At 39.4% G+C, this 16365-nt stretch overlaps 1 protein-coding gene across 14 annotated transcripts in view; it reads left to right on the top strand.

Moving 5' to 3' along the window:
* The window catches only part of NSD1 (nuclear receptor binding SET domain protein 1), a 161053-nt gene that overhangs the window by 84709 nt on the left and 59979 nt on the right, over nt 1-16365 (top strand). For all 14 annotated transcript variants that reach the window (XM_003123667.6, XM_021084400.1, XM_021084408.1 and 11 more), the window contains 3 exons: nt 10907-11031; nt 12865-13135; nt 14723-14832. In XM_003123667.6, the coding sequence (XP_003123715.5) occupies nt 10907-11031; nt 12865-13135; nt 14723-14832 (506 nt within the window). The remainder of the gene's footprint in view (nt 1-10906; nt 11032-12864; nt 13136-14722; nt 14833-16365) is intronic.

Raw genomic sequence — 16365 nt, 5'->3', positions numbered from 1 at the left:
TTTATTTTCCTGGCAAATTGATTCTTTTATATAATATCCTTTTTGGTCTGTAGTTCTGGCTCAAGTCTGTTTTGTTCAAGTATGGCCACTTCTACTCTCATTTACATATAATATCCATTTCATCCTTTCAGTTTCAGTCTATATATGTGTTTACGTCTAAGGTGATATACCTTACAGGTGCAGTGTAGTTGCATCTTGCTTTCTCTTTTCTTTTTTTTTAAGGCCAAACCTGGGGCATATGAAAGTTCCTGGGCCAGGGATTGAATCTGCCTCGCTACTGCAGCTGCGGCAACACTGGGCCTGCTCTGCTGGGTTGGGCTAGGGATGGAACTTGCACCTCTGCAGCAACATGAGCTGCTGCAATTGGATTCTTAACCCACTGTGCTACAGTTGGAACTCCTGCATCTTGTTTTTTCAGTCCATTTTGCCATCCTGTCTTTTGATTGAGGAGTTTAACTCAATTACATTTAAAGTAGTTGACAGGGAAGGACTTGATGATACTGTTTTCTGTCTTGCAGCTAATTTGTGCCTCTTCATCCTCCTTGCAGCCTTTCTTTGTATTTCTTTGTTTTTGTTTTTGTTTTTGTTTTTTGTATTGATAAACTGATTTCCCCATCTCCAACCACCTTTCTTTTGGCCACCCTATGGCATGTGGAGTTCCTAGGCCCAGGATCAGATCCAGGCCATCGCTGTAGCCACTATGCCAGATCCACCTGCTGCACCAAAACAGGGATTGAACCTGCATCCTGGCACTGCATAGACACTGCTGATCCTGTTGTTCCACAGTGGGAATTCCTTTCTCATTTTTATCTTCTATAGACATTTTCCTTGTGGTTACCATGGGACTTACATGAAACATTTTATAGGTACAGCAATCTGTTTTAAGCTGGTAACAATGTAACTTCAATTGTATACAAAAACTTTACTCTTTTGCAAAATCTTCCCATTCCCACTGTTACTGATTTGTGTCACAAATTACATCTTTATATATTATGTATCCATTAACATAGTTTTATGGTTAATTTTTATATGTTTGTCTTTTAAATTCAATACAGTACTTAAAGTGCTTTATACACCACCATTATAGTATAACAGTATTATGTTGGTCTAAATATTTATCTCTGTAAGCTCTTTTTATATGCCTTGGTATTACTGCCTAATGTCCTTTTGCTTCAACTTGCTGAATGCTCTTTGGTATTTCTTTTTTTTTTTTTTTTTTTATTTATTTATTTATTTTTATTTTTTTGTCTTTTTGTTGTTGTTATTGTTGCTATCTCTTGGTTCTTGGGCCGCTCCCGCGGCATATGGAGGTTCCCAGGCTAGGGGTTGAATCGGAGCTGTAGCCACCGGCCTACGCCAGAGCCACAGCAACGTGGGATCCGAGCCGCGTCTGCAACCTACACCACAGCTCACGGCAACGCCGGATCGTTAACCCACTGAGCAAGGACAGGGACCGAACCCGCAACCTCATGGTTCCTAGTCGGATTCGTTAACCACTGCGCCACGACGGGAACTCCCTCTTTGGTATTTCTTGTAAGAGGCAGTGGTTCTTTGATAATCATAGATCTCAACTCAGCTTTTGTTTTAGAAAGTCTGTTTCATCTTCATGTTTTTTTGAAGGACAGTTTTTCCAGATAGAGTATTTTTCGTTGGAAGTTTTTTTTTTTTTTTTTTTTTTTTTTTTTTTTTTTTTTTTAATTTTAGCTCTTTGAATATACCTCATACCACTCTGCTCTGGCCTATAAGGTTTCCAGTGATAATCTAACCTGAGGTTCCCCCTTGTCCTTGACTAGTTGTTTTTCTCCCTTCTAAGATTTTCTCGGAGTTCCTGTCGTGGCTCAGCTGTTAACAAATCTGACTAGCATCTGTGAGGATGCAAGTTTGATCCCTGGCCTTGCTCAGTGGATTAAGGATCTGGCATTACTGTGAGCTGTGGTAGAGGTTGCATTCTGTGTGGCTGTGGCTGTGGTGTAGGCCAGCAGCTATAGCTCCCATTTGACCCCTAGCCTGGGAACCTCCATGTGCTTTTTTTTTTTTTTTTTTTTTTTTTTTGGTCTTTTGTCTTATTTAGGGCTGCACTTGCAGCATTTGAAGGTTCCCAGGCTTGGGGTTTAATCAGAGCTATAGCTGCCGGCCTATACCAGAGCCACAGCAACTTGGGATCCAAGTTGCGTCTGCGACCTACACCACAGCTCATGGCAATGCCGGATCCTTAATCCACTGAGCGAGGCCAGGGATTGAACCCACAACTCATGGTTCCTAGTTGGATTTGTTTCCACTGCGCCATGATGGAACTCCTCGGGTGCGGCTCTAAAACGAAATAAAAAAGTTTTTGTCTTTGTCTTTTGACAGTTTCAGTATAACGTGTCTCAGTGTGGGCCTCTTTGAATTCATCCTGATTGGAGATCCCGAACTTCTGATTTTGGATCCCTGTTTACTTTTTCAGATTTGGGATATTTTTGGCCACAACTTATTCAGATTCTCTATTCTTTTGCAACTCCCATAAAGTGTGTATTAGTCTGCTTCGTTCTTTTTTATTTTTGCTTCTCTGACTTGATAATTTGAAATGATTTGTGTTTGAGTTTGTTGGGTTTTGTCCTGTGCTTTAGTCTGTTTTTGAATTGCTCTAGTGAATTTTTCCATTCAGTTATTGTATTCTTTAGCCCCAGAATTTATTTGGTTCCTTTTTATAGATTCTATCTTGTTGATATTCTTATGTGTTTATGTTGTTTGATGATTTCTTTTAGTTTTCTGTGTTTTCTTGTAGATCATTGAGCTTCCTTAATACAATTTTTTTTGGTTCTTTGATAATCATAGATCTCTGTTACTTTGTGATTAGTTTCTGGAGATTTGATTTGATCTTTTGGGCTACGTTTCCTTGTTTCTTCATGTGCTTCCCGATCCCCCCCCCCCCCCGATTTCTGTGCATTGGAATTGGAATAAACAACCACATTTCTCGATCTTTATGGACTGGCTTCATATAGAGGAAGACTTACCAATCAGCATGGCTAGAGATTCAGATTTGGAGACCTCTGAAACTATTTTTGGAGGATGAGTTTCTCTGGGCTTGTGTTTTGTTATTTCCTATTTAGAGATAATTGTCCAGTTCTTTTTCAGGAGCTCATAATTTCTTGCTTTCTCTAGTGTTTTTCTGCAGTACTGCAGGTTAGCTGTTCCTGCAACAAGCTTCTTCATTCTCTTTAATTCTCTGTGGCTCACAGGCATTTGAAGCATGCTGGCTCTCCATCACTTCCTGGAAGCAGACAAGACAGATACCAGCCGCTTGGGCAGTTTTCTAAGTATCTGGCTTGCCAAATGCTCCCTCAATTCTCTTTTCTCACTTTGTAGAGAGAAGCCAGTTGAGTGCCATCTCCCAATCTTACTAAGCCATGATGGAGTCTCTCTGCATTGTCGCAGGCCCTCTAATGCTACAACATGCTGCCCACTCTCTCCTTTCTTTTTAGTGCCCCAAGAGTCCAAACTATCTGTGTTCTGTTAGTGCCCACAGTCAGGTTAGACAGAAACCTGCCCCTTGGGTAGCCCTATGAAAAGCTGGAATGCTGGTCACCCCACCCCAACCTCCAGCCTTAAGGGGGAGCTCATCTGTGCTTGCTTTGGGAGTAGTAATCACAGATAAATTGGCTCTTTTGTATTTTATCCCTGCACCCACAGCATATGGAAATTCCTGGGCCAGGGTTTGAACCTGCACCTCCATAGCAAACTGAGCTGCTGCAGTTGGATTCTTAATCCACTGTGCCACAACAGGAACTCCTGAATTGGCTCTTTTAATCCATCTTAGTGCTAAAGATTTGTGTGTAGTGTTTTTTGTGGGTATGTTTTTATTTTTACTGGATATATATCTAGGAGTGGAATTCCTGGATTATTTGGTACATATAAGTTTTGAGGTACTGCCAGAATGTTTGGCAAAGGTGTATTATTGTGGTGTTTTTTTGTTTTTTTTTTTGGAATAAAACAACCACATTTCTGGCAAAATATTTGGCAAAGGTGTCATTATTGTGGCGTTTTTTTGTTTTTGTTTTGTTTTTTTTTTCTTTTTAGCTATTTCTCTTTTTGGCTGTGCCCTTGGTATATGTAAGTGCCCAGGTAAGGGATCAAACCCACACCATAGCAGTGACCCAAACTGCTGCAGCAACAACACTGGGTCCTTACCCCACTGAGCCACAGAGGAACTCCCTCATTATTGTGGATTTGATTTGCATTTCCCTGATGGCTAATGATGTTGAACATCTTTTCATATATTTATTGATCAGCTGTAAATCTGGCAGAAATGTGACTATAGATCCTTTGCCTATTTTTTAATTGGGCTATTTTAATTGCAATAATTCTTTTTTTTTTTTTTTTTAGGGCCACACCCGCAGCATATGGAGGAACCTAGGAACCTTGTCTGGGGGTCCAATTGGAGCCATAGCCTCTGGCCTACTCCAGAGCCACAGCAGCACAGAATCTGAGCCTCATCTTTGACCTACACCACAGCCCATGGCAATGCGGGATCCTTAACCCACTGAGAGAAACCAGGGATTTAACCCACATCCTCATGGATGCTAGTCGGGCTCATTAACTGCTGGGCCATGACAGGGACTCCCTGAATTGTAAGAATTCTTTATATATTCTAGATAATAGTCCATTATTGGATATGATTTGCATACTTGGGCCTTTTTTATGGATCTGCTTTTACTTTTTTTTTTTCCTTCTTTCTCTTTGGCCATGGCTTGCAGCAGCTTGATATGGATTACAGTTCCCAGACCATGGATGAACCTAGACTGCAGAGGTGAAAGCTCTGAGGACTAACCACTAGACCACCAGGGGATTCCCTCACCTTGTACATTCTTTTTCTCTTTTTTGTCATCTTAGGCCTCACCCGCGGCATATGAAAGTTCCCAGGCTAGGGATTGAATCAGATCTATAGCTGCTGACCTACACCATAGCTCATGGCAATGCCAGATCCTTAACACACTGAGCCTGGCCAGGGGTCAAACCCAAGTCCTCGTGAATACTAGTCAGTTTCATTACCACTGAGCCACAACAGGAACTCTGCCTTTTACTTTCTTGATGATACGTTTTGAAGCACAAACATTCTTAATTTTTATGTAATCTTGTTTGTCTGTTTTTTCTTTGATTGCTTGTGCTTTTGGTGCCATAGCTAAATAACCATTGCCTAATCTGATTGTCTCAGCACCAATTATGGTCTGTTCTTTCCCAGTTGAGTGATCTTGGCACCCTATTTGAAAAATTTTTGACCATAAATGTGATGATCTTTTTTCTGTTCTTTTTTTATTAATACATATGTCTGCCATTATGCCAGGACTATGAAATCTTTATCTTTATAGTAATCTATCTTTATGATTATTGTAGCTTTGAAATTGGAAAGTGCAAGTCCTCCAATTTTATGTTTTAAGATTGTTTTGACTCTTCTAGATTTTTGCATTTCTGTATTTATTGTAGGGGCAACTTATAATTTCTGCAAGAAAGCCAGACGGGGTTTTGTTAGGGATTGTGCTGATTCTGTAGGTCAGTTTGGGCAGTGTTGCCATTGTCACAATGTTAAGTTTTCCAGACTATGAACAAGGGAACACTTTCCATTGATTTAGGTTGTCTTTCATCTCCTTCAGTGATGTTTTGTAGTTCTTAATGTGTAAGTCTTGAGCTTCTTTTGTTCATTTTATTCCTATGTATTTTATCTTTTTTGATGCTGTTATAAATAAAACTTTTAATTTCATACTTGGATTTATCATTGATAGTTTGTAGAAATATAATTGAGTTTCTGTATTGATTTTATATGTTGTAACCTTGCTGAACTCGTTTTTTTAAGCTCTAGTCATTTTATTTTGAATTCCTTAGGATTTTCAATGTACATGATCATGTCTTCAGGCAACAGAGATAGTTCTACTTCATCCTTTCTAATCTGGATGCCTTTTCTTTTTCTTGGTTAATTGCCCTAGCTAGATCCTCCAGTGCATTGTTGAAGATAAGTAGAGTGAACAGACATCCCTGTGTGGTTGCTGATTTTATGGAGAAAGCATCTGCTTTTTCACCATTTAATACCAGTTAGCTCTGATTTTGATAGATGGCCTTTCAGGTTAAGAAAGTTCCCTTCTGTACCTAGTTTATTTAGTTTTTCAGAGCCTATCGAGATGATCATTCCTGTTTATTTCAACATTGTTCTATTAACATGATATATTAACTACAGTTTTCTTATGAGGGTTTGAATTTTCCAGGCCCCCAGGCTGCAAATCCACAGAAGGACCAGTCACAATTTCTCAAAGACTTGTTCACCCACTTTGCTCCCCTTCTGCTTTGTTCCAAGTCACCTCTCCTGGTGGTCTCCTGGAGTTTAATTAAGATATGGTTTACTTCTGATTCACCTGTAAATCTGAGGATGGAGCTCTTTGGGCCCAAGTCTAGTCTCCTTTAAACTTCTGCCTCACCCTCTTGAATCACCCAAAGGCCCTTAGGACGAAATCAGTTTGTGTTCTACTTATTTTCTTACTACTTTCCATTACTTTGTATTGTACTTCTTTACAGTTTTTTCAGTGCTTTGCTCTTTTAAGGTAGTTTTTTGTAGTTATTGCTTTTTGTTTTTCTTTTCGGCCATATCTGTGGCATATGGAAGTATCCCAGTTATACACATCCTTTAAGTGTACAAGTAAATTCACTGAGTTGTGTAACCATCTCCATAAGTCAGTTTTTGAGTATTTACACCACCCCTGTGAGATCCCTCTCTGCCATTTATAGTTAGTCCTTGTTTATACTTTTAGTCCCAGATAACGGCTAGTCTATATCCATTTGTGGACATCTCGTATGAATGAAATTATACCATATGAGAACTTTTGTGTCTTGGTCTTTTAATGTAATGTATCTGTGGTTAATCCTTTGTGGAGTGTATGAGTATCTTGTGTTTTTAGCACCATATGCAGGTCAATATCCATGTCTGACCCAGATGTCATACTTATTCCCAGGGTGCTTTCTCATCCTACATCGCACTTCAAGACATCCTCGCCAAGGGTGCCTTGTGCCTTGGAGGACATGCCCCATGTCCTCTGTATCCTGTAACTGGGCACCCCGTCTTTCTTTGTATCCCATGCCAGAAAACCCCACACCCAGAGTACCTCGTGCGTAGAACACACCCACTGTTTGACACTGCCGCTCCTGCCCCCCCCCCCCCCCCCCCCCCGATGTCATGAGGACCCTGTTTTTCTGTGCACCTAACTCCTTGGGCACCCAGGTCTCAGACATGGCTGGCACTGCTCATCTGTCCCCTCTGCTTCCAAACTTTGCCCTACTTTTATTGCATCCAGTGCCTTGGGACCCCACACTGACCACCCTGGGTGTTGCAGTCCTCCAACCTTAACTATCTCCAATGCTCTGAGTCCTTTACCTCAGGCCTAATGCCCTTGGTCCTTGGTGTCCTGCCTTAGTCTTTAGTTCCTGAGTGCTGGGCCAGACCTTTTAACATGTATGAGGTGAGACAAGAGCTGAGGGTAGGGAGTTTAAGATACATAGAGTCCTTTTTTTTTCTTATTCTTAAAAAATTAATTTTTGGGGGAGTTCCCGTCGTGGCTCAGTGGGTTAAGGATCTGGTGTTGCCTTGAGTTGTGGTGTAGTTTGCAGACGCGGCTCAGATCACGCGTTGCTGTGGCTGTGGCGTAGGCCGGCAGCTACAGCTCGGATTAGACCCCTAGCCCGGGAACCTCCATATGCTGTGGGAGAGGCCCTAGAAATGAAAAAAAAAATTAGTTTTTTTGCTTTTTACAACTACACCTGCGGCATCTAGAAGTTCCTAGGCTAGGGGTCTAATTGGAGCTATATCTGCCGACCTATGCCACAGCCACAACAGTAGGGGGTCTGAGCCGAATCTTCTACCTACACCACAGCTCATGGCAGTGCTGGATCCCCAACCCACCGAGCGAGGCTAGGGATCAAACCTGTGTCCTCATGGATACTAGTCAGATTTGTTTCTGCTATGCCACAGTGAGAACTTTTTTTATCTTTTAAAAATTACTTTCTTTTGTTTTCTTTTTTGGCTACACCTGCAGCATATGCAGGTTTCTGGGCCAGGGATTGAACCTGAGCCATAGCAGCAACCCAGGTTAGGCAATGACAACCCTGAGCTCTTAAACACTAGGCCATCAGGGAACTCCTATTTTGTCCTTTTTTATTGTTTAGTGTATTCCAGTGTTTGGATAACCATATTTTACTTTTTCATTCATCACTTGGTGAACATTTGGAGTTGATTCAACTTTTTGGGTATTTTGTCATTTTAGCTGGTGTATATTACATTCTGTAGTCTAAAGCTGTTGCTGGACTTATCCCATATGAACAATTTATCTCCATTCTGCACAGTACGTCATAGTTCTGTTTAGAATTGATGTGTCTTTGCCAAGAAAGTTAGTGGTAGTATCTCTTAAGTCTTGTTTAGTTTCATATTTACTGCATACCATGAAATGAGGTTTGCCTGATTACTCATTCCATTGATTTTTGTAGTTTTTTATCTTTTAGTATTTCCTTCCAGTATCCAAAAGGTCATATTCTTTCATTCCTGATAGTCTTTACCTTAGTTTGGCAACCACTAGTTTTGCCTTTTTCAGAATGTCATGTAATTCAAATCCTATAGTATGTGGACTTTAAAGATTGGCTTATTTGGGAGTTCCCATAGTGGCGAAGTGGTTAACGAATCCGACTAGGAACCATGAGGTTGCAGGTTCGGTCCCTGCCCTTGCTCAGTGGGTTAACGATCCAGCATTGCCATGAGCTGTGGTGTAGGTTGCAGACGTGGCTCAGATCCTGCGTTCCCGTGGCTCTGGCATAGGCCGGTGGCTACAGCTCCGATTCGACCCCTAGCCTGGGAACCTCCATATGCTGCGGAAGCGGCCCGAGAAATGGCAAAAAGACAAAAAAAAAAAAAAAAAAGGGATTGGCTTGGTTGGTAATATGCATTTAAAGGTCCTATCTATTTTGTTATGGTCTGATAACTCATTTATTTTTAGTGCTTAATAATAATTCATTGTCTAAATGTACCATACAGTTTATCTATCCATTCATCTACATCTTGGTTGCTTCCAGGTTTTGATAGTTTGAATAAAGCTGCTATAAAAATCTATGTGCAGGAGTTTCCACTGTGACACAGTGGGTTAAGAATCCTACTACAGTGACTTGGGTCACTGCAAAGGCATGCTTTTGATCCCTGGCCAGGTTCAGGATCCCACATAGGTTGCCACTGTAGCTCAAATTCATCCCTGACACAAGAACTTCCATATGCCGTGGGTGTGGCCATTAAAAAAAAAAAAATCCAGTGTTCCCTTCTTGCTCAGTGGTTAACGAACCTGACTAGGATCCAAGAAGATGCAGGTTCAATCCCTGGCCTTGCTCACTGGGTTAAGGATTGACACTGCTGTGAGCTGTGGTGTAGGTCACAGAGGCAGCTCAGATCCTGTGTTGCTGAGGCATAGGCTAGTAGCTGTAGCCCCAATTCAGCCCGTAGCTTGGGAACTTCTTTATGCCACAGGTGCAGCCCTAAAAAAAAATCCATATATGCAGGTTTTTGTGTGGATCTCAGTTTTCAGATTTTACATTAACTTTAAATAAATGGTATATTACTAATATTTACTATTATGAAATTACATCAGTTAGAATTAGTAAAAACAAATTCTCTTCTGTTCTGTATCTGGTCCTAATGAAGGTTTTTATGGCTTGTTTCCATAGGGGCTAAGGAGTAAGAGCTTTTGCCAAGCTTGCTGAACCTATGACATTTTCTTTTTGCCTCTATTTTTGTGTTCCTTTTATTGAGAGAGCACAATATTGCCACATTCAAATGAGGCAAGAATAACTTTCTCTAAGGTCATCATATCATGAAATACCTCTGGCCTCTTGAGTAGGCTGTATCCTGTGTTCTATAGTTATTATAAGCCTCTGTAGCCAAATTATTTACAGTATAGTAAAATGATTATAGCATGTTAAGTGTATTAAAACTACGACAAAGTTTTATAGGGAAATTATAATAGATATTTCACCATTAATTCAATGAAAAATGGCATGATAAATTACTATTTTGACATAAAACATGGCAAGTTTTTTTTTTTTTTTAAAGCAAGTACCCCGAATTTTATATTTTTATCTTTTCTGTCTGTGGCATGCATAGCACACATTCTTTTTATGTTACTGAGTTAATAGTATACATAATTTTTTTTTTTTTTTGTCTTTTGTCTTTTGTCTTTTTAAGGGCCAAACCCACAGCATATGGAGTTCCCAGGTTAGGGGTCTAATTGGAGCTGTAGCTGCTGGCCTACGCCAGAGCCACTTGACCCACTGAGCAAGGCCACGGATCGAACCCGCAACTTCATGGTTTCTAGTGATTTATTTCTGCTGTGCCATGATGGGAACTCCATAAATATTTTTGATGTTTCTAATGTGAAACTCACTATAACCGTAATATGAAGTGTGTGCAAAATGCTTTTGAAATTCATGTGGTAGTGCTGATTAGGTAAATGTTGATTAGGTAAATGTTCTATCTGAATATTCATCAAGTATTCTGCATAATACAAAGTGATGTTATTTAAAATGTTAATTCATGTTGTTTTTTAATGTATTTACCTAATTTAGAATTTATATTTTAATGTTAGCTCTGTCTGTCACCATAGGGTACTAGTTTCAATTTAATTTCCTTAAGATCAGATGGGCTGTTCATGTGTGTATAGAGCAACAAAGGTATCCCTCCTCCCAACTTTTTGTGTAGGATAAGCCATAGCAAATTATTTTTAGTCTCTTGGAGCTTAAGTCAGAGTGTTTTTTGAGATTTTCCTGTTTTTCTACCTTTGGGAGTACAGGGTGGTTGCATTAAAACATTGGGTTTCCTCTAATTTTTGGTTAATACTGAACTTCCCTCTTTTAGCTGTGCGGTCAGAGAAGAAGCGCCTTAGGAAGCCAAGCAAGTGGCTTCTGGAGTATACAGAAGAATATGATCAGATTTTTGCTCCTAAGAAAAAACAAAAGAAGGTACAGGAACAGGTGCACAAGGTATACTCCAACATTTCAACAACTTTTCATCAGTCCTTTTTAGGATTCTGTAATTTTGCCTTCAGTATTAAATTTTATCTTCATGGGATAATAATTTCCTTAACTGGGATCTTGTTTTCCAGTTTTCTATCTCCACTTTCTTTCTGACACAGTACTGAGCGTATACTAGTTATATAGGAAATGTGTAAGTGAGTCTGTATATAGTATTCATATATATATATATATATATATAGTATTTTCTCCCTTTGCTTTCAAAATATATTTAATAATTTAGGAATATTGCTATGATAAAATGTTTAGTAAAGGAAATCTCTGGTGAGTCAGTGAGTTTAGGATCCTGCATTTTCACTGGTGTGGCTTGGGTCACTGCTATGGCACAGGTTTGATCTCTGGTCTGGGAACCCAAGGCATGGCCTCTCAAAAAATGTTTAGTAAAAAAATACAGGGTATAAAAAATAATATTCTGATCCTAGTTATGTAAACAAATGTTATAATAGCTTATTTGCTTTATTTTTAAATTCAGTTTCTTTAAACTCAAAATATTTTAAAGAAAATTAGAGATATTTGACTTTATATCCCTAAATAACATGCATCTGTAAAAAAACAGAACATTTTTCTTTTCTTTTCTTTTTTTTTAAGGCCTGACTCCGAGGCGTATGGAGATTCCCAGGCTAGGGGTTGAATAGGAGCTGTAGCTGCTGGCGTATACCACAGCTCACAGCAACACTGTATCCTGCTGAGCGAGGCCAGGAATCGAACCGGCAACCTTATGGATCCCATTTGGGTTCGTTAACCGCTGAGCCATGAAGGGAACTCCAGAACATTTTTCTTTGTAACAAATTTATCATTGTCACATTTAATAGGTCATTTTATCTAATAACAAATCCATGTTCAGATTTCCCCAGTTACTTCCTAACCTTTTCATTTAGTTCATTCAAGCCAATAACCAGTCTAGGACTACACATTATATCTGGTTGTTATATTTCTTTTTTTCTTTTTTGTCTTTGTCCCACGGGATATGGAGGTTTCCAGGCTAGGGATTGAATTGGCAATGCCGGATCCTCAGCCCACTGAATGAGGCCAGGGTTCAAACCTGTGTCCTCATGGATACTAGTCAGATAAATTTTCGCTGAGCCACTGCAGGAACTCCTGGTTGTTACATTTCTTGAATCATTTTAAATCCTGGACAGTCCGTTTTTCATGACCTTAACTATTAAAGCAGTGAGAGTGACACCTTTAGACCTATCTACCTTCTAGATTTGTGTAATTGCTTTGTCATAGGTGACACTAAGCTGTTAAGTGGTAGTTATAACGGTCTAACTAACAAGACTCAGATTTTATTGTTTCTTTTACCTGTATTATCTACAGTCTCTCATTTTATAGTTCTAAATACGTGAAAGTCATGATAAGAGTTTATTTCTTTCCCATTAATTTATCAACTCAACAGCAGAAGTTTATTATTAGCTGCTTTTATTGATGACATATTGCGAGTCTTTTTTTTCTTTTTTGGATTATCACAATGGCATTAATTAATTTTTATAGCTTCAGTCTACTTACAGTTTCCCATTTCCCCCTATCCCTAGCTCTTGGCAACCACCATTCTGTTTTCTGTCTCTATGAATTTTACTATTCTAGGTACCCCATCTAAGTGGAATCATACAGTATTTATCCTTTTGTGTCTGATTTATTTCAATTAGCTTAACATTGTCTTCACGTTTTATCCACTTGTAGCATTTGTCAGAATTTCATTCCTTTTTAAGTGCATTATTCTTTTGGACACTTACATTGAAGCAACTTTGGCCTACAGATTGTATTTCTATTTTTTGCTCTTAGGTAAGTTCCCGCTGTGAAGAGGAAAGCCTTTTAGCCCGATGTCGATCTAGTGCTCAGAACAAACAGGTGGAGGAGAATTCTTTGATTTCAACCAAAGAAGAGCCTCCAGTTCTTGAAAGGGAGGCTCCGTTTTTGGAAGGGCCTTTGGCTCAGTCAGAAGTTGGAGGTGGACATGCTGAGTTGCCACAGCTGACCTTGTCTGTGCCTGTGGCTCTGGAAGTCTCTCCACGGCCTGCCCTTGAGTCTGAGGAATTGCTAGTTAAAACACCAGGTAAGATGGGGATGGGCCTCAGTATGTAGTGGGTATGATTAAAGGAAGTAGGAGATTTTAGTATGTTAAGCCAATTGTGTACCTCTGCACAAAACTCCCCACTTTGATCCTGGGAAATCCCTAAAGTACTGGCTAATTGGATGTAGTTACTAGCCATGAATTGGTGGTACATTGTTAAGACATATTTTTAAGAAACTATTCTCCTTATTCTGTTATTGCTCTTCATGATTGAATCAACGCCTGTGAATCAAGACACAGGATAACAGGGTCTTGAGGAGGGGCACTGCATACTAGTGAAGTCAACACATAAGTTATACTTCAGATACTTACTTCACCAGTATGTTACTTGGAAGGTTGTTTAACCTCTGCACTGTTTCCTCATGTATAAAATGCAAATTGTAATATATAATGAAATTTACCTGATAGATAGTAAGCAGCTAAGTATACATATTCCCTTGAAGTTAAATACCTTCCCCCAATCCACTTTACTATTCTTCGTATACATGTCACCTGGTGACAACTGGATCTAAATGTTACTGTCTCTGATTCACCTTCTGACTATTGAGTATTGTAGTCAGCCAAGGAAAATTTCAGATATAACTTTTTTACATTCCCAACAATAGCTTGTGATGTTATTTCTTAAAAAGGTATCCCAGGAATTACCTGGTGGTACAGTAGGTTAAGGATCTGGTATTGTCACTGCTGTGGCTTGGGTCTGATCCCTGGCCTGGGAACTTCACATGCCACAGGCATGGCCAAAAGACAAAAGGTGTCCCAATTTTGTAATCAAATAAGGCAGAATCAAAAAGAATAATAAAGAGGAGTTCCCACTATGATGCAGTGGGTTAAGGATCTAGCATTGTCTCTGGTGTTGTGAGTTCCATACCCTGTACCACACAGTGGGTTAAGGACCTCGCGTTGCTTCAGCTGTGGCATAGGTTGCAGCTGCAGCTCGGATTCAATCCCTGGCCCAAGAACTTCCATATGCCACAGGTATGGCTGATAAAGAAAAATAAAAGAATAATAAAAATACTTATAATCTCATTGCCCATTATGCGCCAAACTCTATTATTAGGCGCTTTTATATAATTCTTAAGAGCAGTCCTACAAAATAAATGTCTTTTATTTCTTTAGGAGCAGAACAAAAATTCTAATCCTGGTCCATTTTATGCCCAGAATTCAGGTTCTACTTTACTTCACTTCTTCTTTAATTCTTACCACCAGTTAGTTCCTCTAAAGGCAGTTTTGCCCTTTTGATTTCTCCTTGAGAGAGAGAGAGAGAGTGTGTGTGTGTGTGTGTGTGTGTGTGTGTATGTTTATATAAATACATATACACACACACACGTATATGCTGACATAAGAATATCCTCACATTAGTTTATGTCTAATGAGAGCTATTTTCTTGTTTATTGTTAACTAATATTTTAGAGTAAATAAATTTTTACCCTGTGCCTCCCCCCCATAAGATGAGGAGAAAAACATTTAAAAAATATAATGAATAATTTTTGCGTGCCATATAGGTGTTTTTTTTTAATTAGCTTATGCCCAGTTTATAAATCATCTAATGAAAAGATACATGCATTTCAGGAAATTATGAAAGTAAGCGTCAGAGAAAACCAACTAAGAAACTTCTTGAATCCAATGATTTAGACCCTGGATTTATGCCCAAGAAAGGGGATCTTGGCCTTCCTAAAAAGGTATGTTATTTTAGTCAATTCTAAAATAGGGTTGAACCAATAAATAGGAGATTTTAAAAATAAATCTTTTACTAATACTTATACCATGAATGCACATATATGTGGAAATTATAAATGTCAGAGTATACTTGGTTGATCTATGAGATCCTACATTTTGCATTGTGTGGACATGTCTATCAGTTGGTTTTAGATTTTCTTTTTAAATGAAAATGAAAAAAGTAGTTCGCGCTAGTTAAGACTCCAACTAGTATCCATGAGGATGTGGGTTTGAATCCTGGCCTCACGTAGTGGGTTGAGGCTCTCCAGCATTGCTGCAAGCTTCAGCAGATGCTTAGTCCCAGATGTGGCTCGGATCCAGCATTGCTGTGGCCGTGCTGGAGGCTGGCAGCTGTAGCTCCCATTTGACCTCTAGCCGGGGAAACTTCATATGCTGTGGGTGTGGCCCTAAGAAGGAGACTGAAAAAAGCTTTTGAGTTTGAGTAAAGTTTGTTATTGTTATAATTTCTTTTCTGGGCTCAAAACCCCTTACATGACTTCTACTTTACTTTTTAGCCACAAACCATGGTCCTGTCTGCATAACACCTCAGGAATAATTGAGCTCAGCAATAATTGAGGCAGAAACATTTGTTAAGTTTTGCAGTCATGGTTTTAATTACCCAAGAAGGCATCATTAAATTGTGGTTGGAAATAAAAAATTATTTTCTATTTCTCTAATGGGTGATAGCTGGATATTGATACCTTAAGACACATTCTACTTCTATCTTTGAGGAGTGACTTAGGGCATATGTTAGAAATTCAGGTTGTACATTGCATAGATTTCCTATTTAAAAGCACTTTTTTCAGAGTTCCCCTTGTGGTGCAGCAGAAAAAAATCTGACTAGTATCCTTGAGGATGCGGGTTAGATCCCTGGCCTCGCTCCTGGGTCAGGGATCCGGCTTTGCCGTGAGCTGTTGTGTAGGTCACAGACATTGCTTGGATCTGGTGTTGCTGTGGCTGTGGCATAGGCTGGCAGCTACAGTTCCGATTCAACCCCTAGCCTGGAAACTTCAGTATGCCTTGGGTACAGCCCTAAAAAGCAACAAAAAAAATAAAAATACTTTTTTCTTTAAAGAAAAAATGCATATTGTAATCATATCAGAAATAAAATTGAGTATTTAGAAAATTTCCTTAGCTGTAGCAAACTTTTTTTTTTTTTTTTTTTTTTTTTTGTCTTTTTGCCATTTCTTGGGCTGATCCCGAGGCATATGGAGGTTCCCAGGCTAGGGGTCTAATTGGAGCTGTAGCCGCCAGCCTACGCCAGAGCCACAGCAATGCAGGATTGTTAACCCACTGAGCAAGGGCAGGGATCAAACCCGCAACCTCATGGTTCCTAGTCGGATTTGTTAACCACTGCGCCATGATGGGAACTCCAGCAAACTTCTTTAATTCTATATTAAGGGCCCTAGTTTCTTTGTTAGATATTCACACAACTGGATTTCTATGTAAGTGTAAAATTTAATTAGTTTTTTACCTTATTTAAAAAGCCACATTAT

This window comes from Sus scrofa, chromosome 2, assembly GCF_000003025.6.
Source record: "Sus scrofa isolate TJ Tabasco breed Duroc chromosome 2, Sscrofa11.1, whole genome shotgun sequence".
Taxonomy (NCBI): Eukaryota; Metazoa; Chordata; class Mammalia; order Artiodactyla; family Suidae; genus Sus; species Sus scrofa.
The sequence above is the reverse complement of the archived record's forward strand: the minus strand, read 5'-3'. Positions and strand labels throughout refer to the sequence as shown.